General features: G+C 39.6%; 1 protein-coding gene across 1 annotated transcript in view; it reads right to left on the reverse strand.

Moving 5' to 3' along the window:
* Positions 1–26,234, reverse strand: part of chst8 (carbohydrate sulfotransferase 8) — a 175,081-nt gene that overhangs the window by 118,455 nt on the left and 30,392 nt on the right. The window contains exon 2 of the mRNA XM_088993046.1: positions 25,343–25,503. Within this exon, the coding sequence (XP_088849172.1) occupies positions 25,343–25,499 (157 nt within the window). The 5' untranslated portion in view covers positions 25,500–25,503. The remainder of the gene's footprint in view (positions 1–25,342; positions 25,504–26,234) is intronic.

Raw genomic sequence — 26,234 nt, forward strand, 5'->3', positions numbered from 1 at the left:
TTAAAATATTGTTTTACTTTGTGTGGTATGAACTCTTTCCTCTCATTAACCATGCACACACACACACATAAAAACACACAGTGAGTAAAAAGTGTGTATATCCAAGTGAAATGAAAATACACACCAAAAAAATCATTTTGGGTGAATTTGTGAGGACTTTTCTTAAACTTTAACAAATGCATGCATAGACCCTCTAGAAGCCTTTTGAATGAAAAACTTGTGAGGACCGGCCAAAAGGACCTCACTTGTCAAAAATGTCCTCACTATGTATGGTATAAAATGTTAGTGGTCCTCACAAGACTAGACACACACACACACACACACACACACACACACACACACACACACACACACAATAAATGAATGGCACCAACACAACTCTAGTGTATTTAGCCTAATACCACCAACTTGTATCCAAGTAGCTCCATTTCCATGAAAATGGCCCTTGAACTGCAGTATGACCAGAAGCAAGTAACAACAGTGTTTTGTGACACTCTTACTGGCTGCTTTTACCGCAAAACGCCTAAGCGGCAGGACGATTACCGCAGGCTGCCTCATCCCTCCTCATTTTTTGAATATTCACCATCACGTTTCTTCGCTAATGTTATTGAGCCAAGTGTAAATAGCGAGGAGGTCTTTCCTAAGCCGCTGTTCAAATTTGGCTGGCTGATCGCTAGCGAGTCAGCACATAATCTCAGAGGAAATTAAAAAAAAAAGAAAACAAAAATATATCTCTGGCTGCCTATGAAAAGCCCGTCGTCAAGTATGAAAACATTGTTTATCATTCTTTTTTGCAGCTCGTTTTTCCTGCCGTGCTATTAAAACTCCGAATCATCACATCCAAGTAATCATAAAGTGCATTTCTACGGCTCTGTATACGTGCTCGCAATCCTCTAATCGCAGGTGATTTATGCTTCTGCTTTCCAATTACCAGGCATAAAAAATATCAACAAATTATGCAGTGTGAAAATGTGGATCACAACCGAGTGATTATTTGATCAGTAACGGATTCAACACTCGGTTAATAATTAATGGGAAGCCCTTGGCTTACAAACTTTTCGGTTTACGAACGTTACATTTATGAACATTTTACCTTTGCGTGGGAGGGGTTAAACATCAAAGAGACAGGCAGACGATAGAGAGTGATAAAATGAATAGAAAACAGTGAAATTTTGACGTTGATAGTTCAAAAGCAGAGTGTAGACTGCAAGGTTAAAATATCCCATCAATCAGGCTCCACAAATAACCCGCACAAGCCATCTGTACACGTGATACAAAAAGCTATCAACCCAGCTAAACAGCTAAACAAACACAATTGATGAGGAACAAGGTAAAATTATCGCAAAGAAAGCACTTACAAGGGATCATTCCTCAAGATGGTGAAAGAAGAAGGCTACTTTCCTCATCAAGTGTTTAATGCTGAGGAAACCGACCACTCCATTCCATCAAGCCATCAACGATCATCACAAAGATAAATAAAACGACTTTATTATATAGTACAGTTCATTTCTTTAATTATAACACCATAGCATATTTATTATACATAAAATAGGGTATAAAAATGTGTCCACTCTGTTGCCAGGGTATTTGTCATTGTCACTCAAATTCCAGGACGCACCGAAATGTGAGTTTTAGGATGACATAAACATTCAATGCAGCCTAAAAAAACTTAGACTCTCTATTTTCATTAGAAAAAATTGTTTTTTCCAAAATCATATGGGTCTGGGGTTATATGAGCTTGAAATGAGGGCAGATGACGAAAATATACATACATATAGGTTTATATAGTGCTTCAACAAGAGCCGAAGCTGGAACAAAGCGATAACATGGAAAGAAGGGAAATGCTGTCCCCTTGTGGAAGGGAAAAAGCATTTCCAGAGGTATGGTCAGCGCTTTATCGGCACCCTAGCAAGAAAAAATAAGCCCAAATAATTCTGGAATGGCGCTCTGTCATAATTTCAATTCCCGAATAAATTGGCGAATGGCACTTAATGAGTTTAAGGACCGACAGAATATTGAGTTTTAGTACTACATCAACATTCAATACAGCGTTACAAACTCTCTGTCTATCAGAAAAAAATAGTTAATTCCTGAATTATATGAGTCTGGACTTATATGAGCTTGAAACGAGGGCAGGTGTCCAAAATATAATGTGATACATTGGTTTATATAGCGGTTTAACAACAACTGACAATAAAATAGTTAATTCCTAAATTATATGGGTCTGGAGTTATATGAGCTTGAAATGAGGGCAGGTGTCCAAAATATACTGTAATACATTGGTTTATATAGCGGTTTAACAACAACTGACAATAAAATAGTTAATTCCTAAATTATATGGGTCTGGAGTTATATGAGATTGAAACGAGGGCAGGTGTCCAAAATATAATGCAATACATACACATTGGTTTATATAGCGCTTTAGCAACAGCTGAAGCTGGAACAAAGCGCTAATATAGAAAAAAAGGGAAATGAGAGGTATGATCAGCGCTTTATCGGCACCCTAGCAAGAAAAAAAACAAAACCCCAAATAATTCGGGAATGGCACTCTGTCATATTTTCAATTCCTGAATAAATTTGTGAATGAGTTTAAGATCCCGTTGGTTTTTGTCATTGTCACTTGAATGGTAGGACCCACGGAATATTGAGTTTTAATACAATATCAAGATTCAATACAGCGTTAGAAATCTTAGACTCTTTTCTTTTATCAAAACAAAAAAGTTAATTCCTAAATTATATGGGTCTGGAGTTATATGAGCTTGAAATGAGGGCAGGTGTCCAAAATATAATGTAATACATTGGTTTATATAGCGGTTTAACAACAACTGACAATAAAATAGTTAATTCCTAAAATATATGGGTCTGGAGTTATATGAGCTTGAAATGAGGGCAGCTGTCCAAAATATAATGCGATACATACACATTGGTTTAGTTAGTGCATTAACAATAGCTGAAGCTGATACAAAGCGCTAACGTAGAGAAAAAAGGAAATGCTGTCAAAAAGCATTGCCAGAGGTATGGTCAGCGCTTTATCGGCACCCTAGCAAGAAAAAAAAAACAAAACCCCAAATAATTCGGGAATGGCGCTTATGTCATAATTTCAATTCCCGAATAAATTGGTGAATGGCAGTGAATGAGTTAAATATCCTTTTTTTTTTTTTTTTTGTGAAACATCGCAATGATTTTGAACATTTTTGGTGTCTCATACTGTTTCTAAGATACATGTAGGATAGAAAATGGCTTTCTCTTTGTTATTCAATTTGACTTTGACTTCACAGCATCCCCGAGGACGATGGCGAACATCCAGGTGGAGCAGCTGGCGAGGTCGCAAAAGGCAACAGAGTTCTGACACCATAGCGAGCTCTCTTGCATTCACTGTAAAAAGCCTCTTTAACATAAAAAAGAAATAAATCTTCTTTGAAGGTGTCAATTCTTATCCAAGAGGCTTCGTCAGAGAACTAAAATGTTTTGCTGGTAGTTTCGGCCCTATATATATCCCTACTGTCCAGACGTGGCGGTGCCAGACTCTGCTATGATTGGTCCCTGCTCTCAGGTTGGGGGGAGGACTACTTCCTGCGGCTACACTGATTATTTCTATTGTCCAGTCTGGGTATGGGGTCTACGACTGGCCTGATTGCGCTATTTGCTCTGGTATCACCTCATCACCATAACTAAGCCTATGTTGCCTAAGAATCGGTTGTAGGAACGATCCAAATTGAACCTCATGTATTCATGTATTTATGTATTCATTTATTTATTCTTTTATTCATTTATGTATTTATGTATGTGTTTGTCCATTTGTTTATTTATCTGTTGATCAATTTATTCATTTATTTATGCATGTGTTTCTTCTTTGAAGGTGTCACTTCTTATCCAAGAGGCTTCGTCAGCTAACTAAAATCTTTTGCTGGTATATATATATATATATATATATATATATATATATATATATATACAGTAAAGTCTCGTTATATCGATATCGGATATATCGATAGTCCCGGTTATATCGATACCATTTCTATGCACGCACGGAGAAAATTACATGCAAACAGGGTCGGATATATCGATAGTCCCGGTTATATCGATATTTTTTCGGACTCCCTTGAATATCGATATAACGAGACTTTACTGTATATATATATATATATATATATATCACTACTGTCCAGACGGGGCGGTGCCAGACTCTGCTATGATTGGTCCCTGCTCTCAGGTTGGGGGGAGCAAAGGACTACTCCCTACGGCTACACTGATTACCTCTATTGTCTTTACTGATTACATTCTATTGTCCTGCCTGAGTACGGGGTCTATGACTGGCCTGATTGCCCAATTTGATCTGGCATCACTTGGTTTATTTATGTATTTATTTATTTTATTTATTCATTTATTTATTCATTTATTTATTCATGTGGGTTTATTATTTATGATTTATTATTTTTTTATTATTTATTATTATTTAATAAAAAAAATATGAATTATTGTATTCATTTATGTCTTCATGTATTCATGTATTTATTTTTTGTACGTATTTATTTCTCAGTTTATCAATGTATCAATGTGTTACTTTATTCCTCAATGCATTAATACATTTATTTATTTATTTATTTATTTATTCATTTATTTTTATTAATTAATTTATTTCATTTATTTGGGGCGGGTTGACATTGGAAAATTGAAGCAGGAAATATTTTAATCAAGCTTTGAATTTCTCTCCATACACGGACGGCCATGACCCCGTAAAAGTGACACCGAGGTTGATCTTCATCCGTCACGTCACAGCGGTCGGTGCCTTCTTATAACATATGCAAACAGCCAGCTTTATGCGCGTTAGTGCAGGGGCTGTAAATGTATTAAACGTACACAAAAGAACATCGGGAAAAAAAATGTTTGATCAAAGCAGTGGCCCGATTCTGTCAAGAAAATGTTTCTGCCATTTTTTTTACTGTGGTGTTTTATGTCTATCTCTCTCCTGCAACAAATATATCAGCTCAGTGGTAGTCCATGTTGAAGTATTGCGTGACTTGATATTTTTTTTCAGTTTGTTGTATATAAAATAAACAAAACATTTGTTGAGTATATTAACTCATTCACTGCCAAACGTGCAAAAAATGTGTCTACTCCAGTGCCAGGATTTTTGTCATTTTCACTCAAATTGCAGGACCCACAGAATACAGTGATACCTTGCCTTACAAACTTAATTGGGTCCCAGACAAAGTGTGTCAGGCGAAAAGTGTGTATCCCAAATAATAATTTCCCATAGGAAACCATTGAAATGGGAATAATCCGTTCCCAGGTCTCCATAAAACATAATTGTCTACTATCTATTTTTTTAAACCTTAAAACATCACAAAATATACTTTATTTTATGTATAATAAATGTGCTATGGTATTATAATTAAAGAAATAAACTGTACAGTATAATAAAGTCATTTTATTCACCCTTCTTCTTTCACCATCTTGAGGAATGATCCCTTGGAGGTGCTTTCTCTGTGATAATTTTACCTTGTTCCTCATCAATTGTGTTCTATTTATCTGGGTTGATAGCTTTTTGCATCAAGAGTACAGATGGCTTGTGCGGGTTGTTTGTGGAGCCTGATTGATGGGATATTTTAACCTTGCAGTCTACACTCTGCCTTTCAACTATCAAAGTTGAAACTTTCTCACTGTCGTCTGCCTGTCCTTTAATGTTTAAAACAGCCCCCCCTCACTGCTGCGTTCTTGACCAATCACGCGGTTTTAACCGAAGACTGGGGGTGGGGAATAGAGGACAAAAACAGTCGGCTGCCATTTTGTTGTTAGAAGAACGGGCTCGTTCGCGAACGACACAGCACTCATTGAGGCATCTCAGTGTACGAAAAAAGTTCACATGCCAATGTAAAGTTCGTATACCAAGATAACATTTTCATAAATGTAACGTTTATAAACCGAAAAGTTCGTAAGCCAAGGGGTTCGTAAACCGAGATATCACTGTATTTGGAAAATTACTTTACCCAGAGATTTTCAAGAGTTAGATGAGATATTATTCCAGACTAAAACAGCCAAAGAGTGGTATAGGTGGCGGAGCGGGGGCGGGGTTTGGGAGTTGGGGGGGTCATTTAAAAGAAAAAAGAAAAAAAAGTTCAATAAGCGTGAGCAGAATTCTTCTACTTGGTTAGAGGTCAAGAGCCGAGACCCCGGCTCCAATGTGGATGGCGGATCCAAATGTCTCCGGCAGCTAAATGACAAAGATTAACTGTCCCTTGGAGCTTGAAGGTTGATAATTAATGCCACCTCACTTCCCTTCAGTGGCTCGGGTAGAAAGGGGAAGAATTGAATTGATGGACTTGCCATTTTCCGGGTTGGGTCGCATGGCGTGATGGCACGGCGGCAGGCACGTATTTGACACATTGAAGTCTGAGATGGTTTGCACGGAATTCTTAACGTTCATCGCGTAGACTTGGTGGTCGTAGTCACATTTATTTTCTTTGCGTTTTTTCTTTCATTCTTGTCGGTCATTGTTATTTATTTCCTCCTTTTCTCTATTGTTGGTTTTTCCCTTTGCTTTTTCATTTTCCCATGTTTTACCTCTCTTCATGGGAGTTTTCATTCCTTAACACATTCACTCACAGACGATGTGCAAAAATGTGGGCACTCCAGTGCCAGGGTTTTTGTCATTGTCACGGAATATTGAGTTCTAGGACTATGTAAACATTCAATGCAGCGTAAGAAACCTTAGACTCTCTTCTTTCATCAGAAAAAAAGAGTGAATTCCTAGGTCACATGGGTCTGGAGTTATATGAGCTTGAAATGAAGGCAGCTGTCCAAAATACAATGCAATACAGTACTCCCCGCGGTGAGGGGAGGTGGTTTAAACATTAAAGAGACAAGCGGACGACAGAGAGTGAGCAAATGGATAGAAAAAGTGACATTTGGATGCATTTCAACTTTGATAGCTCAAAGGCAGAGTGTAGACTGCAAGGTTAAAATATCACATCAATCAGGCGCAACAAATAACCCGCACAAGCCATCTGTACACTTGATGCAAAAAGCTATCAACCCAGCTAAACAGTACACAATTGATGAGGAACTAGATAAAATTATCGCAGAGAAAGCACCTACAAGGGATCATTCCTCAAGATGGTGAAAGAAGAAGGCTACGTTCCTCATCAAGTGTTTAATGCTGATGAAACCGGCCACTCCATTCCATCAAGCCATCAACGACCATCACAAAGATAAATAAAACCACACATTTACTATACATACATTACTATACATACAATTACTATACAATAAAACCACACATTTACTATACATAAAATAAGGTACATTTTGTGTAGTTTTAAGGCTTAGAAAATCAAAAAAAGTAAAGTAGAAAATTATGTTCTATGGGGACCTGGGAACGGATTATTCTCATTTTAATGGTTACCGATGGGAAATTATTTTTTGGAATACACACTTTTCACCTTAGACACTCCAATTGGGAATTTAATTTAATTTCGGAAGCCAAGGTATCACTGTAGTTTGAAATATGTCTCTAAGTAGAGCTTTGGTGCAATGTGAATTGTTAGCTTGAGAAAACAAAATACACATATGACAAGAGGCCGTCATTGTTTGCAGTAAAATACACAGACTCTAAAATAAATAAATAAAAAGGCCGGCTTTGAATGGCTCCCCTCCTACCTCTGAGTGGGATCTGTAAATCGCTCCATTGAAGTCAGCTTATTTCTTAGCAGAGCTCCTACCATTTTTGTTTGGATCCTTCGGAATCCTCTTTGCACAGAAACACCCACAATGGATCAAAACACACACACACACACACACACACACACACACGCACACAAAAATCCAAGATATGTTTCCATCATGAAATTCAGTCTGATTCATAATCAATGGATGGGAGGCGTAGAGGCGGGATTCTATTTATGACTGTCTGAAGCAAAAAAAAAAAAAAAAAAAAAAAAAAAAAAAATGGCCGAGGAGACGTTCCAACTAAAAGATAGAAGCCTGTATCTACAGAGGTTAAGTCCTTTAACATCGTCCCTCCCGGAAAGCTGAGTGTGCTTCACTGAATTGACTGAAACGCGGGGAAGTAAATATAATGGGATCTGCGTCTAATTCTCTTTTTGTGGTAAATTCTCAAGGCAGTGGAAGTGAAGTGCTTGGCGAATAGCTCAATTTGTCTCCATGTAATTTAATGTCCCCGGGGTCTTGTTGCGATCTTTATTCTTCTAAGAAAACTTCAATGACAATTTACACATTTTTTTTTGTTTCCTAACTGACAATCAGAAAAACGTTTTATAGCATCTAAAATACCCAAAACACACAAGCTGATATTTTTATAAAAACAGACCAGGTGGCAGTTTTAAGAAAATGAAGTGGATGTGTGGCGACCATGTTGGCAGTCGGGATCTTCCCATCAAAGACATTTGCGGCGACCTTGCTAGCGCCGCTGACTGTCCCATCCAAGGTCACGCAAAGTTGAGACATTAGCTGACCATTAGCTTAGCATTGATAAAGCATTACCTTATCATTAGCTTAGTCTTAGTTTAGCCTAAGCTTACACTTATCTTAGCCTTAGCTTAGCTTCAGCTTAGCCTTAGCGTAGCCTGAGCTAAACCTTAGCTTAGCCTTAACTTAGCTCTAGCTTAGCCTTATCTTTGCCTTAGCTTAGCCTCAGCTTAGCCTTAGCGCAGCATTATCCTCACATTAGCCTAGCGTTAGCTTAGCATCACTGTAAACAAGCACAAAGTTCAGAGAAGCATGTTATCAGTATTCAAGTCTTTGGTTGTAACTCAGGCATTAACATGGTTATGCTATTTCATCCATATTTTTGGTAAACATTTTTTAAAACTTTTTGGTAAACCTCTTTCGATAGCATTTAATGCTAATTGAATTGGATTTACCTTCATTAGTCTGTGCGTGGAAAAAATTGCATTTCACAGCAGCAAAGTTATGAAAGGAAGAGGAAAGGAAGGGAAGAAGTGGAAAAACAAAATATGGATGCTGCTGTAAAGACAGCCACTCTCGCGGCGCCATCTTAAAGTCAAAACAACAACAAAAAACTAAATAACAAATAATGCGACACAACACAAGAGATTGTCTCACATCTCCTGTTCCACGTAAATCCGCTTCAATTCCAAGCCGCGACAATTCCACATACGCATCGACGTATGGAACGAAAAGACATAAAGAGGAACCTCTAACTATGTGGCTCATTACCTTGAGTAGATAGATGTACCCTATTGTTGTCCCTTTGGGCACCCACAACAAAATGTTTGGGATCAATTTGTTAATTTGGATTCTGTTTTTAGTCCTGTTTTTCTTTGTTTATGTAACTTGCCAAACTATGTCACATTTAATAGTCTTGCTAATGAGGGATATCTTTCAATTCTACATACAATTCTTATCCACTATACAGACATGTTCATTAGCGACTATACAGAGGCAGAAGTTGAGATAAATTGCCTTCTCTAGAGTTGCTATTAGCAACAGGGGCGAGGGTGTTGGGATGCAAACAACAGTAAACAAACCTTTCGAAATGTAGCATTTAATCAAGATTCATCGTGGAACGCAAACCGCACACGGGGATCAGTTGACGTGACATTGACATGTTCAATATGCGTGCACATGAACCAGTCTTTAATGCCAGGATGTAGCAAGGGAGCGAGGTCACATAGTCAATGTCAGACATTTTTCCCCCGGAGTCGAACGGCAGAGGTTCTCAGGCTGCAGTTAGAGTACGAATACAATAGAAATAAGTCTGTTTTGGCTACTTTAGTAAGTAAGACTTGCGGTGAGACGAGAATTTACAGATTTTTTTTGTTTCCTTATGGTTTTATTTTTTCATGAGTCCAGAAAAAAACACAGTGATATCTCTGTTTACGAACCCCTTGGCTTACAAACTTTTTGGTTTACGAACGTTAAATTTATGAAAATTTTACCGTGGCATACAAACTATTTTTCGGGATACACACGGAGCCGCCACAATGAGTGATGTGTCGTTCGCCAACGAGCCCGTTCTCCTAACAAGAAAATGGCAGCCGGCTTGTTTTGCTCCTCTATTCCCCGCCCCCAGTCGTCGGTTAAAGCCATGTGATTGGTCAAGAACGCAGCAGTGAGGGGGCGGGGGTTACAGACAGAGAGAGAGTGAAGTGAAGTGGCTGCCAACATTTTTTTTGTCCTCTATTCTCCGCCCCCAGTTTTCGGTTAAAGCCACGTGATTGGTCAAGAGCGCAGCAGTGAGGGGAGGTGGTTTAAACATTAAAGAGACAGGCAGACGATAGTGAGAGAGTGACAAAATGAATAGAAAACAGTGAAATTTGGACTTGTTTCAACTTTGATAGTTCAAAGGCAGAGTGTAGACTGCAAGGTTAAAATTCAGGCTCCACAAATAACCCGCACAAGGCATCTGTACACGAAAAAAGCTATCAACCTACTTTACAAACCACTTTATTATACAGTCCAGTGTATTTCTTTAATTGTAATAGCACATTTAATATCCATACAATAATGTATATTTTGTGTAGTTTTAAGGCTTAGAAAATTAGAAAATCATGTTTTATGGGGACCTGGGAACGGATTATTCTCATTTTAATGGTTTCCTATGGGAAATTAATATTTGAGAGACACACTTTTTACCTTACACACTCTGTTTGGGAACTAATTAAGTTCGTAAGCCAAGGTATCACTGAAACAAGATTGCAAAATTAAATACATCTGGATGAGATGGTCATTTCATATTTGCACACACACCTGCGCACCATTGATATCCACCTGGGATTATGTTAACATTGTCTCATTGTTAATGGTTATGCCACCTTGACCCTAGACGAAACAATTAGTATTTTTTTTTCTATCCCCCCCAAAAAAAAAAGATCTTGTCCCCCGGTTTCCAATTCTTTTTAACAGCCATTCCATGTCCAAGCAATGGCCCACCTCTCTTTTGTGATGTCGGGTAATCTCCATTCAAAAGAGGCTAATTTAACCAGAGACAGATGGGTGAGTTTCACATGCCAAATTACAGATCCAACGAGTATCCCACTGGCCGCAGTTGAAAGCAAATCCTGCAGATTGATTGCTTGTTTGGCGTCAGATGATCTCTTCTAGGTAAGCTCCAAGAGGGTTACGTTAAGATAATTGGACCCCACTTTCTCTGTTACCATTCCGTTATCGGATCAATTGGCTGCAGGAAGAATTGATTCCAACGCGTTTCAATTGTTCAGAGGTACATTCAGCTATCATCAATCACCCCGTTGGTAGACGGGATCAAACCGTGCGACATTGCAAGCTACCCACAATAATGTCGAGTCAAAGTCATGTCTTTCTAATTCGGCCCATAACCACCCGCTGTTGTATCTGTTTTATAACCTTTGGACGGCGTCCCGGGATCAATAGCGACCCAAGTGCATGAGATGAAAAGGTTTCTTCAGCCGTCATCTGTCCATTTTTCAAGGTGTCGGACGTTTCTCTCCTCATCCAAAAAGTTTCGTAAGCAAACAAAAAACGTTGGTATACAGGTAACATCTGAGTTACGACCGGCGTGAGTTACGACCACACGTACTTATGACCATCCTTTTTTTTTTTTAATTCTACGCCTGGCACCGCAACACGCAAGCAGTCGGTAACACGTACTACAATTTTGGACAGCCATCATGTCACACACTCGCACAGCAATCTAGTGCGTGACTACACTCAATACAGTCTTTATACAGCGCAGATACCATCTCGGCACGATCTCCTGTAGTACAGTGATACTTCGGTTTACGACTTACGGCTTACGAACTTTTCGGTTTACGAACGTTAAATTTATGCAAATGTTACCTTGGCATACAAACTATTTTTCAGGGTACACACAGAGCTGCCACAATGAGCGTTCGCGAACGAGCCCGTTCTCTTAACAAGAAAATGGCAGCCGGCTTGTTTTGGTCCTCTATTCCCCGCCCCCAGTCGTCAGTTAAAGCCACGTGATTGGTCAAGAACGCAGCAGTGACAGGGTGGGGGTTGCAAACAGAAAGAGAGTGAAGCCATTCTCCCAAAAAAAATGGTAACCAACATTTTTTTGTCCTCTATTCCCCGCCCTCGGTCTTCGTTTGATTTTTGAATGAGTTCATATGTTAGCTCCTCTAACACATTAGCAATGACAACCCCCGTTCAAGCACAGGAAAGAAAAAGGTATAAATTATCTATTGAATGAAACACATTCACTCTGTGCTTCAGTCACACACACTCAATCCATACACATTGTGTAAAGGTCGCCCACACTACTGCAATGCGTTGTATCATATCCTGCTTCATGCAATCACCTCCATCCATTTGTCAAGGCCAACCGCGCACAATAAAAATAAACAGTTCAACCCCAAAATAACCGGCAAATAGCACTGCGCAATAGTCATTGGTTGAATATTAACGTTTAGTCACCATTTTTTAAATTCCCTGCATCTTCTTCCTAACTAGTAAAGGCGATCAGATGAGCTCTCCGATGGGATCGATGAGAATGTTTCTTCAGCCGTCATCTGTACTTCTTTGAAGGTGTCGTTTCGCTTCTTATCCAAGAGGCTTCGTCAGCGAACTAAAATATTTTGCTGGTAGTTTTGGCCCTATATACAGTAAAGTCTCGTTATATTGATATCGGATATATCGATAGTCCCGGTTATATCGATACTATTTCTATGCACGCACGGAGAAAATTACATGCAAACAGGGTCGGATATATCGATAGTCCCGGTTATATCGATATTTTTTCGGACTCCCTTGAATATCGATATAACGAGACTTTACTGTATATCCCTACTGTCCGGACGTGGCGGTGCCAGACTCTGCTATGATTGGTCCCTGCTCTCAGGTTGGGGGGAGCAGAGGACTATTCCCTGAGGCTACACTGATTACTTCTATTGTCCTGACTGATTACATTCTATTGTCCTGCCTGAGTACGGGGTCTACGACTGGCCTGATTGCCCAATTTGAACTGGCATCACCTCATCAGTATAACTAAGCCTATGTTGCCTAATAAGTCGGTTGTGGGAACGATCCAAATTGAACCTCACCCCACCATGGCGATTTAGTGAAGGGTTTTGCTGTTTTATGAAAATAGCTTCTTTTACTGCCCTTGCAAACCATCTATTTTCTTTCGCTAAGATGTTAACCTCATTGTCGTCAATGCTAGCTTTTAGGGGCATACGTACTACAGATTGAGGCCCACTATTATTATCCCTGTGATGTTGATAGTCTTTTTTTAAGAATTTGTTTCGTCTCCCCAATGTATTGCTCTTCACAATTCATCATTTCTCCACTGTATTAAATAAACGACATTACTTTGTTTTTCATTTGGGAGCCTATCTTTTGGATGCACTATTTTTTGCCTTGAAGTGTTCATCACTTTGAAATAAGTAGGAATTTTGTGTTGCCAAAGGACTCGTAGTTTTTTAGAAACCCCTGCAATGTAAGGTACTGCTACTCCTCTCCTTTTTGTATCTTCAGAATTTTTGGTTTCATCCCCTATTCTTTTCTTTTGACATTTGTTAAAAGACCAATGAGGGTAACCACAGTTTGTGAGTTCTCTCCTGACATGTATTGTCTCATTTTCTCAACCTTCGATGCTATTTGTTATTAGTTTAGCCATATGCTGGATGGTTCTGATAACTCCTAGTTTGTGTTGTAGAGGGTGGTTACAATCAAAGATGGTGGTTAGATTCAAAGTTGTAGTTTTTTTTAGAAACCCCTGCAATGTAAAGTACTGCTACTCCTCTCCTTTTTGTATCTTCAGAATCCGATGGGATATTTACGTGCATAAATGTGAAAATCGCCTCCCATTCAGATTCCTTTACAGGTCTGACCTCTTTTTGTTTGAAGGCTTTTGTGCATCGACTCCCTTCTCAGTCAGCCCCCCCCCCCCCCTCCCCACTTTTTTTCATGCTAGATAAGTATCAGCCAAACGTCCACTCCACTGACACCCTCTGATTCCTCCCGGAGTCAGCAGATTACATTTTCTGAAGTTGACAGCTTGTTATCACTCTGAATAGCATCTTGAGCTTTAGCCTTTTGTTCCATTTTGAGGAGTTTTTTTTTTTTTTTTTTTTGTCAGGGGGAGGGGGAGAGTTTCCGCAGTTTGAATTCACTTATTCCTCAGTACTTGATTTGGGCGCCAGAGCACTGACGCGTACTATGAATTGGTGTCCCACTCTTCTTCTATCTTCCCTCTAAGAGTACCTGCACCTCGTGGGGAGGATTACCGTGATGGAAGCCTCGGCCACACACAATAATATCTATTCAGAGTGTGTCAACGGCAGACAAAAGAGAAGAAAAAAAGTCTGCTTGTGATTTCACGATGACTCTACCAGTGGCATGTTGATAGATAAAAGTATGGCAGACAAAGCACCTACAAGGGATCATTCCTCAAGATGGTAAAAGAAGGAGGTTATGTTCGTCACCAAGTGTTTAATGCTGATGAAACCGGCCAGTCCATTCCAAGCCATCGACCATCACAAAGATAAATAAACCCACTTTATTATACAGTAGTTTATTTTTTAATTATAATTCCATAGCACATTTATAATACATAAAATAAGGTAGATTGTGTGTAGTTTTAAAGCTTAGAAAATAAGAAAGTAGAAAATTGTGTTTTATAGGGACCTGGGAAAGGATTATTCTCATTTTAATGGTTTCCTATGGGAAATTAATTTTTGGGATACACACTTTTTGCCTCACACACTCTGTCTGGAAACCAATTAAGTTCGTAAGCTAAGGTATCACTGTAGCAGTGAATAGACTAAAAAAAGTGTGGCAACCTACTCTAAACCTCAAGCTTTTTGTCATTTTGTCAAACATTTTATGAAGCCACCTGACAACTGCTCTAGACTATAAAGCAAATAATCCCGCCTCTTTTAAGGAAGACAATGTCAAAAAAAAAAACTTTCTGTCCTTCCAAAAGGAGCACCGCTTGCAAACTAAGCCTGTCTTTCTGAGAAAATAACGCAAACATTTGATGATGAAACACATTGCTTGCAGTGTGTGTTTTATTTTACATAATCTGTCCTCTGTGAACAGGTGAAAACGCCAGCAAAACCTTGAACACTGCTGTTTTTCCTTCTCAAACGTCAAGATACATACAGTATCTGCTTGGCGGGAACTGTGGTTATGCAACTTTCTCTCAGTCATTCTTCGCACGGCTCCCCCGTCGACGCCACAAGGCCGGTTCGTCCGGAAACATGACGCCAAAGCGCAAAAGTTCGGCAATATATTTGAGAATACGGCAGATTTTCTGTAGTTTCATCCAATCACGCGGTGGGGTTGTATTGTAGCTTCCTGACGGGGAGTGAGGTCGACATTAGCAGAAGAATCAAACATGCTTATGCAACACTCTGACACTGTCTGATGAAATTCCGTTTGTCAACAAAGTTTTGTTTACTAAGGGCATAAAAACCTTTTAAAAGTAGAAACGAAGGGAAAGTCGCTGCTGCAAAAAGGAGACTCCGCAATATTCCACTTCAAATTTTGTCCTTCTTGGTAAAGTCTGTTACTATTTGTGTACATGTGTTTGAAAACTACAATCAGCCAACCAGCAAAGTAGAAAGTGTAAGGCATAATACTGTAGCACCCGAAAGGGTAAGCTAACGTTAGCATGTGGTTTTGGTATTTTCTAGTTGTGACTCTTCAAATGTAATTATGGTGCAACAAATTTATTAAAGTGGACTCAGAACAGGATAATAAACAGCCACTGCGTCAACGCGTAGCCTGTGAACGTTAGCATGTGTTGTTGTCTTGGTGTATAACACTGCAGTTTCCACAGTGAAAGCTAACGTCAGCATGTGTTTTAGTCTTGGTGTATAACACTGCAGTTTCCACAGTGAAAGCTAACGTTAGCATGTGTTTTTGTCTTGGTGTATAACACTCCAGTTTCTACAGTGGAAGCTAACGTTCGCATGTGTTTTTGTCTTGGTGTGTAACACTGCAGTTTCCACAGTGAAAGCTAACGTTAGCCTGTGTTTTAGTCTTGGTGTATAACACTGCAGTTTCCACAGTGAAAGCTAACGTTAGCCTGTGTTTTAGTCTTGGTGTATAACACTGCAGTTTCCACAGTGGAAGCTAACGTTAGCCTGTGTTTTAGTCTTGGTGTATAACACTGCAGTTTCCACAGTGAAAGCTAACGTCAGCATGTGTTTTTGTCTTGGTGTATAACACTGTAGTTTCTACAGTGAAAGCTAACGTCAGCATGTGTTTTTGTCTTGGTGTATAACACTGTAGTTTCTACAGTGGAAGCTAACGTCTGCATGTGTTTTTGTCTTGGTGTATAACACTGTAGTTTCTATAGTGGAAGCTAACGTTTGCATGTGTTTTTGTTTTGGTGTGTAACACTGCAGTATCCACAGTGGAAGCTAACGTTAGCATGTGTTTTTGGTATTTTGTAGTTGTGAATCTTCAAATGTAATTATGGTGCAACAAATGTATTAAAGTGGACTCAGAACAGGATAATAAACAGCCACTGCTGCAACACGTAGCCTCTGGAGTAGAACAGGCTCCACAGAGGAAGCTAACGTTAGCATGTGTTTTGTCTTGGTGTGTAACACTGCAGTTTCCACAGTGAAAGCTAACGTTAGCCTGTGTTTTAGTCTTGGTGTATAACACTGCAGTTTCCACAGTGGAAGCTAACGTTAGCCTGTGTTTTAGTCTTGGTGTATAACACTGCAGTTTCCACAGTGGAAGCTAACGTTAGCCTGTGTTTTAGTCTTGGTGTATAACACTGCAGTTTCCACAGTGAAAGCTAACGTCAGCATGTGTTTTTGTCTTGGTGTATAACACTCCAGTTTCTACAGTGGAAGCTAACGTTCGCATGTGTTTTTGTCTTGGTGTGTAACACTGCAGTTTCCACAGTGAAAGCTAACGTTAGCCTGTGTTTTAGTCTTGGTGTATAACACTGCAGTTTCCACAGTGGAAGCTAACGTTAGCCTGTGTTTTAGTCTTGGTGTATAACACTGCAGTTTCCACAGTGGAAGCTAACGTTAGCCTGTGTTTTAGTCTTGGTGTATAACACTGCAGTTTCCACAGTGAAAGCTAACGTCAGCATGTGTTTTTGTTTTGGTGTGTAACACTGCAGTATCCACAGTGGAAGCTAACGTTAGCATGTGTTTTTTGTATTTTGTAGTTGTGAATTTTCAAATGTAATTATGGTGCAACAAATGTATTAAGTGGACTCAGAACAGGATAATAAACAGCCACTGCTGCAACACGTAGCCTCTGGAGTAGAACAGGCTCCACAGAGGAAGCTAACGTTAGCATGTGTTTTGTCTTGGTGTATAACACTGTAGTTTCTACAGTGGAAGCTAACGTTTGCATGTGTTTTTGTTTTGGTGTATAACACTGCAGTTTCCACAGTGGAAGCTAACGTTAGCATGTGTTTTTTGTATTTTGTAGTTGTGAATTTTCAAATGTAACTATGGTGCAACTAATTTATTAAAGTGGACTCATAATAACAGGACAATAAACACCCAGTGCGGGAACGCTTAGCGTGTGGAGTATAACAGGCGCCGCAGTGGAAGCTAACGTTAGCATGTGTTTTTGTCTTGGTGTATAACACTGCAGTTTCCACATTGGAAGCTAACGTTAGCGGCCTTCATTTATTTCCCCTTTCTATTTATCGGATGTGTAATTTGTGATGGGCCCTCAGGGCCTGAGTGCCCGGAGGCGATTGGTGACGTTCATGATGAAATATATTTTTCATTTAAAATAAAATTAGCCTGAAGCTGTTGGATTTCCAGGTTTAATTCCCTTTTCGTTTCAAATGTTACCAAGTGTGGCGTCATGGAAAAAGGGGTAACTGAAAAGCTGCCCTCTTTTAAAAGCACAAAGCGGAATTGCTGGGCCGCTTAGTGGGTGACAAATGCAATTTCCCAATCCTCCCCCAAACTCCAGTTTTGCTTCGTTCAATTTTTTTAGTCTTCTGCTACTGTGACTTCAACCGATGCTCTCGCCGGACACCCGCCGGCAACAGTCACAACGGGGTTCATCATTTGTAGAAAGAGTTATTCTTAAAATGGAGACATTAATGAATAAAATATACAACAAGAATCCACAATATTGTTTATCCCTTTTTAGTTTCCTTTCAACTGCCATTCTCATTCCCCTGACACTGCAAGCTCACCAGTTACACCGGGCAAGGAATTTTAAATAAAGACACTTATGAAACACATACAAGTACAGTGATACCTTGGCTTACGAACTTAGTTGCTTCCCAGACAGAGTGTGTAAGGCGAAAAGTGTGTATCCCAAAAATTAATTTCCCATAAGAAACCATTAAAATGAGAATAATCCGTTCCCAGGTCCCCATAAAACATACTCTCTAATTTTCTAAACCTTAAAACTACAAAAAATATACCGTATTTTATGTATAATAAATGTGCTATGGTATTATAATTAAAGAAATAAACTGTACTTTATAATAAAGATATTTTATTTACCTTTGTGATGGTCATTGATGGCTTGATGGAATGGATAGCTTTTTGCATAAAGTGGTCTCAAGGAGCTCTGGGTTGTACATCTTGGAAGTTGTGAGATTGCAACAGCAACAGATGCAAGCGGAAAATCATTAATAGCTGGTTCCCTTGTTTGTCTTTTCATTTCAAATTGAACGGATGGCGAGTGCGGGTTATTTATTGAGCCTGATTGATGGGAATTTTAACCTTGCAGTCTACACTCTGCCTATGAACTATCAAAGTTGAAACGGGTCTTACTGTAGTTTGGAAAGCAAGCAAGGATTTTATGCGGTTGGGTTAAAGAATGATGGCGTACATTGGGTAGTGTGCTAGGGCCATGTGTAACATTTAATTTAATTTACCCCTAGCTAATCAAAATCGAATATAGACCTTGTTATTTTATAAGATAGCTATCCCGGGGGAGGATATATTGGAGTTGTCTCTGTCCGTGCATTACTAGATGATATATATATATATAACCCAGTGGGAACTTTGTGTCACAGAAAATTGACAAATGTAATTGCATGACTGGCATATGGAAGTCATTGGTGAGCGGTACGAGATGGCAGTGAGGGAAAATGAGATTACGCCCGCAAAGCTCCGGTGGCAGAGCTGTGGGCATTAACGTTAATGGAAAAAAAAAAACTACGAGACCCGGCGCTTGCCTCGGTGCTGGCTCCACATTCTAAATCCGATTGACATGACCCGGGTGTGCGAGAAGCCGGAGAGACAGCGATTCAGGCACCTGATACCCACAGATGGGAAAAAAAATAGCCTGCTTTTCTTTTTTTTCGACATTTCAGACAATCCTAAAAGCTCTCAGGTTTCCACTTTATGAAATAAAGGCTGCTGTAATCATTCCTGGCATACATCCACACGCCACAGATGACATGTGATCGAAATGCTGAACGAGAATGCTTGTAAATTCCTTGGAGACATGGTTCCCCATCTTCAGTTCCCCAGTTCCTTGTTTTGGGAGAAAAAAATGTATTTCAGGGGTTTGTGATGGACTTCAATGATCTTCCCATAAGGGAGGGAATTGGAATAGGATAGTCGCTAGCACAACAGAAAAACAGGCTTTCTTAAAGTACCTTAGCACATACTGGAAATGGTGGGGATCATCTTCTCCCAATGAAAATGCACAGCTGGAGCGCCTTCAAATACAAGCCAGATTGTCCATACTAAGGGGTCATTAGAACAATTTAATTACATTATGAGACTGATAAATTGGACTATGAAAGCTTTAAGGACAACCGACACCTCCGGACAAGTCGCATCCATAATGTGTAAAATCACTTCAAATGACTTCTACTGAGCGCATTTTACAAAGATTCCACCGCATATGCGACATATGAGAAAGCGACACACAATGCATTTTGGGTACTTTGGTCTGAAAACTTTAGCTATGCTGAATACAATTAGTTAAACTGTATTCACTCGAAAACGAAACTTTCATTTATGTTTCATTCACTTTGGATGTCTTATCTGGGATCAAAATAAACAAATACATAAATACTTAAAAAAAATAAAAAAATAATTTTCGTGTTTATTATGTTTGTTAAAGTCATTATAAGTGCCTTGCACGCTGGGTCCGAGAGGACAGTAATTTCATCTGTGCTGTATGTCATGCATATTAGCATATTTGACAATAAGCCTGTGCGATTCTGACTATGAAATACACAAATAAAAAAACAAATAAATATAAATAGATAGCTTGTTGCTGTGCCGATGACCATTTTGTGTTTGGGAGCCTTTTCGGTCCCTCAGATCCTCATCCTCCCTTCACCTCTATGTGCCCTCTGCCCGTCTCACCACGATGGGATGCAGAGCTTTCAGCCGCTCTGCTCCCAAACTCTGGAATTCACTCCCACCCAACATCCGTAATATTGACTCCCTCCCTATTTTCAAGGCTCATCTCAAAACCCATTTGTTTAAAATTGCTTTCAATGTCTAATTCTCTCTGCTATTTTATTATTTATCATTTTACTTATGGTTTTATTGTTATGTGCTGTGTTCTATTGTTTTTATTGTAAAGTGTCCTTGGGTGTTTTGAAAGGCGCTTGAAATAAAATGTATTATTATTATTATTTTCTTGAGCGAGTTGCTTGTTCTGTAGCCACAAAGCGACATATGTCTTCTTGTGCCGGTCCCAAGCCCGGATAAATACAGAAGGTTGTGTCAGGAAGGGCATCCAACGTAAAATCTTGGCCAAAACAAACATGCAGATCAAACCTCTGAAGATGGAAGACACTGATTCGCTGTGGCAACCCCTTGAAGGGAAAAGCAGAAAGGAAAAGAAGAAGAGCTACCTAGCTAGATACAGATAGCTAGCTAGATACAGATAGCTAGCAAGATCCAGATAGCTAGCTAGATATAGAGAGCTAGCTAGATATAGCCAGCTAGATACAGTTAGATAGATAGCTAGATACAGCTAGATAGCTACAGCTAGCTATCTAGCAACAACTAGCTAGCAAGATACAGCTAAAAATCATTGAAAACATGTGTAACGGACCTAATTCAACTGTCTGTACATTTTACTTTTCATACACTTCCTCCGCATTGAAATGTACTCATCATTTGTAATTCAGGACCTAATGTATAAGGAAGGAAGTTAACCAGGGCTCTTTCAAGGCCCATTACAAGCTGCGGAGCACATATGATGAGGTGGGCAATCTTGATGATGAAGAGCAGAAGGAGGAGCTTAGTGAGGGGCAGATGAAAGCCGACACCCGATGTATTTTCACTCGACTCTATTAGATATGAGCTCCCGTCGGGCGCTAAGCGACATCACAATGGCTCCGGGCAAACGTTGGCTCTTCACGCATCAGAGAGAGTGCGGACTTCCTCTCTATACAGGCGTACATGCTCTCATGAATCATTCAGACAATTCGACATTTATTTTCAATGGTCAAGCAAGATCTGAGGTGAAAAAAAAAAAATACAATGCTGCAGGAATGAGCTTGACACCCCCCCCTCGAATCCTCCTTAAATTGAGAACACTACAAGTGTACTTAACTACAAGATATGCAGTTAAAAAGAGCTGATTGATTTACGTCTGTGTAAGCTCTCAGTCGTACAGGAGTGGTCCATCGATGAAAAGTTTCCTACTTATTTCAAACCGATAAACACTTTAAGGCAAAAATTAGTGCATCCAAATGATAGGCTGCCAAATGAAAAACAAAGTAATGTAGTTTACGCAATACATTGTAACAATTAAAATTGTAAAGAGCAGTACATTGGAGAGACTAAACAAATTCTCCAAAAAAGACTATCAACATCGCAGGGATAATACTTGTGGACCTCAATCGGCAGTACATATGCACCTAAAAGCTAGCATTGACGACAATGAGGTTAAAATCTTAGTGAAAGAAAATAGATGGTTTGAAAGGGGAGTAAAAGAAGCTATTTTCATAAAACAGCAACATCCTTCCCTAAACCGCCATGGTGGGGTGAGGTTCAATTTGGATCGTTCGTACAACAGACTGCTTAGGCAACATAGGCTTAGTTATGCTGATGGGGTGATACAAGAGCAAATAGGGCAATCAGGCCAGTCGGAGACCTCATACTCAGGCAGGACAATAGAAGTAATCAGTGGAGCCGCAGAGAGTAGTCCTCTGCTCCCACCAACCTGAGAGCAGGGACCAATCATAGCAGAGTCCGGCACCACCACGTCTGGATAGTAGGGATATATATATAGGGACGAAACTACCAGTAAGACTTTAGTTTGCTGACGAAGCATCTTGGATAAGAAGCGAAACGTCCGACACCTTCAAAGAAGTACAGATGACGGCTGGAGAAACCTTTTCATCGCTGATTGATTTACTCAAGAAAAGATGAGCTCATCAGGAGAGCGACATTGAATTGAGACGAAAACTCATCAAGCGGACTGGAAAAGGGAGAGGGGGGGGGGGGTACTGGAGCACAAAATGTGAAACTGATCTATTCTCGTATAAATGTCACGTTCAACCAAAAGTTGAAGAAAGCAAGGATGACAATTTCAAATCGCTTTTTCAGAGCGTGAAGCAAAACCTCGGCTGCGTTTTACTCACTTGTTGCCAGTGGCTTCGTTTTACTTTACTTGTTCAAAGGGCAAACGAAACGCGACCAAATATTGCATCAAGTGTCTGAAACTCATGACAAAAAGTTAGCGGACAACTCTGAAAAGTTGCCTGCCCGGCCATACTGTTGCCTGCCCCATTTTTCACATCTTGAAACACAATACGATGACTAATCGCAAAAAAAAAACGTTGCGAAGTATGAAGGATTATTTAAAAATAAGGAAGTAACTACCACAAGTGCTCCCTTGCTTAATTCATGGTAAATATCCCTTGCTGAAAATTTTGCTCCAGTTGTCGTCATGGTGCACAATGCAATGTTTGCGTTACGTTGTTTGCTATAAGTCACGTGGACTCCTCTTTCTAAGCGCCTTTCAAAACAAGTACACTTTACAGTCACGGTATAGTCCGAAGCACGAAACAGGCTTCTGATTGGCTGCCGTGCAGAGTATGCAAATTGCCAAATGTACGTTCGTATGGCAATTTGCATACTCGGCACGGCAGCCAATCAGATGCCTTTTTCGTGCTTCGGACTATACCGTCGTGACTGTAAAGTGTACTTTGGAGTTTTGAAAGGCGCTTAGAAAGTGGAGTCCACGTGGCTTGTCGCGGTTGTTTACGTGGCTTGTCGCGGTTTGCTCGTAGCTTTTGCTTCATTTAATAAAACAAACCTTTGATTTGCAAAAAAATGTTTTGTTTTTTTTTTCTTGAAGTTGTCTGCCAACCGGGCCGAGATGATTTGAAAGTTGTCCGCTCGACGTAAAAGTTGTACGCCTCGGGCTTTCGGGCAGACGTTCTTTCAAACACTGCATCAACAGTCCGAAACGAGGCTTTGTTGCCAACCGAAACTAGCCTTGGCGTTGTTTCATTCATTCCGGGCAAAGACATTTGAAACCTAGTAACGTATCGTAAACGTATCACTCACATTTGCTTACATATATACTCTCAATAAATAGCTTGACAGAGGGCAGCAGGAGTTGGGCGTCGGTCATGAATGGCTGCGTCCCCTGCCGTCAGTAAAAGACGGTCTTCCTGTGTCCGAGCCTGTGTCCGACCGAATGTCTCTGACACTCGTGTAAAAGATGAGATCATTAGCCAAGTTACAAATGTATCAGTTCATGGAAAGGCGCTCATTAAGATGTCTATGTTCTGTTAGCTTATGGATGTTGTTGTTTGTACCAGGGGACGGCTTGGTACCTCCAGAGGACCACCAAGGAGTGTCCATGGGATGTCCGGGGGAATGCTTGCTTATGTAAATACAGTGATACCTTGGCTTACGAACTTAGTTGCTTCCCAGACAGTGTCTAAGGCGAAAAGTGTGTATCCCAAAAATTAATTTCCCATAGGAAACCATTAAAATGAGAATAATCCGTTCCCAGGTCCCCATAAAAACTCTACTTTCTAATTTTCTAAACCTTAATACTACAAAAAATAGACCTTATTTTATGTATAATAAATGTGCTATGGTATTATAATTAAAGAAATAAACTGTACTGTATGATAAAGTCATTTTATTTACCTTTGTGATGGTCTTTGATGGCTTGATGGAATGGAGTGGCCGGTTTCATCAGCATTAAACACTTGATGAGGAACGTAGCCTTCTTCTTTCAAAAGGTTGAGGAATGATCCCCTATAGGTGCATTCTCTGTGATAATTTTACCTAGTTCCTCATCAATTGTGTTCTGTTTAGCTGGGTGTATAGCTTTGTGCATCAGGTGTACAGATGGCTTGTGCGGGTTATTTGTGGAGCCTGATTAATTGGATATTTTAACCTTGCAGTCTACACTCAAAGTTTAAAGTTGAAAAAAATCCAAATTTCACTGTTTTATATCCATTTGCTCATTCTTGCTCTGTCATCTGGCTGTCTCTTTAAGGTTTAACGGCCTCACTCTCTCTGTCTCTCTCTGTCTGTAACCCCCACCCCCCCACACTGCTGCATTCTTGACCAATCACGTGGCTTTAACCGAAGACTGGGGGCGGGGAATAGAGGACAAAAACAGTCGGCTGCCATTTTGTAGTGAGGAGAACGTGCTCGTTCGTTAATGACACATCACTCATTGAGGCAGCTCCGTGTATGAAAAAAGTACGTATGCCAAGGTAAAGTACGTATGCCAAGGTAAAATGTTCAACTCAGCTAGCATGTCAATGATATCTCACAGCCTCGTCGCTCTTGTACTAAGTCATTTGCTCACAAGTTCAAGTGGGCCCCATGTGTGCAATGGCTGCCATATTTCCAACCTAACCAGTGTCTTGTCTATGTCCTTGTATGTGTGTGTTTTGTTTTATAACAAGCGGAACATTTTTTTTTTTTTGCTACATCACAGGCGTATTAGTGGCGCAGAGATTCCACTTGGGCTGAGTGGCTCTCATCCAGAGTGGGAGAATATGACGGTGCTCAGATATTGATAATGAGTTGGTGCGCTGTGGACACACATCTGTGCTTTGTTCGATGGGCAAGCAGATTTTTTTTTTTTATTGTACTCTGGCATCATGCTGTGCTACTTCATCAGACAACAAAACAATCAATGAGATGGCAGGATGGACGTGTGTGGGCTACGTCCAGTATGTGTAGAGTAAAAGACATTTGAAAAAGGATGTGAACGTGTTTAACAAATAAAAGTTGACATTATGTGTATGCAACGTTCAAGACGGATTTGTCACTTGATATCGTAAATACTGGGGAGAAAATCCGATGTCAAATAGTTTGGCCAGAATTATAATAATAATAATCTTTTTTTGGAGTAGTTTCTTTTCTCTTCAGCAATTAGCATTTGACGTTTTGTGAGGCATGCAAGACAAACAGCTGTCAGCCTTTTTTTTTCCATGAAGTGGGGAAAAACTGACCGGGTTGCTGGGGCCACGCCTTCAGCTTGTTCTGCTCCTGGATGAAGCGAAACAATCCTCCGGCGATGAAGATCAAGAGGAATAAGAAAAAACAGTGCAACCGCTTCCTGCGTCCGCACTCCAAGTTCATTTTCATCTTCCTTATCTTCCTCATCATGGTTCTGTAGCCAAAGTGTGTATAAAAAAAAAAAGACAGAATCAGCATAACATTGGGACCAACTTTTTCATTTAAAAAATAGGAGATACAGATGACTAATTTTGGGCACACCTGTAACACAAAGTGCAATTATATAATTTAAAGGGAACATACTTCTACATACATCTTATGTTACTGGGTATTACATATTTTTTTGCATTTTACATATTTTTTTGCATTATATATATATATATATATATATATATATATATATATATATATACACACACACACTCGTATATACAGTAAAGTCTCGTTATATCGATATTCAAGGGAGTCCGAAAAAATATCGATATAACCATGACTATCGATATATCCGACCCTGTTAGCATGTAATTTCCCCCGTGCGTGCATAGAAATAGTATCGATATAACCGGGACTATCGATATATCCGATATCGATATAACAAGACTTTACTGTATATATTACAGTATATATTACAGTAAAGTCTCGTTATATCGATATCGGATATATCGATAGTCCCGGTTATATCGATATTTTTTCGGACTCCCTTGAATATCGATATAACGAGACTTTACTGTATATATATATATATATATATATATATATATATATATATATATATATATATATACAACAATAGCCAAAATGGAACTGTATAGTGCCACTTAGCAGTTTTTTTGACGACGATACTAGTGCAGCGTGTTCTACCGGAAACAAATTCCTTGTGTGTTC

The sequence above is a fragment of the Hippocampus bargibanti genome, linkage group LG03 (assembly GCF_051943395.1).
Source record: "Hippocampus bargibanti isolate YZ-2025 linkage group LG03, ASM5194339v1, whole genome shotgun sequence".
NCBI lineage: Eukaryota > Metazoa > Chordata > Actinopteri > Syngnathiformes > Syngnathidae > Hippocampus > Hippocampus bargibanti.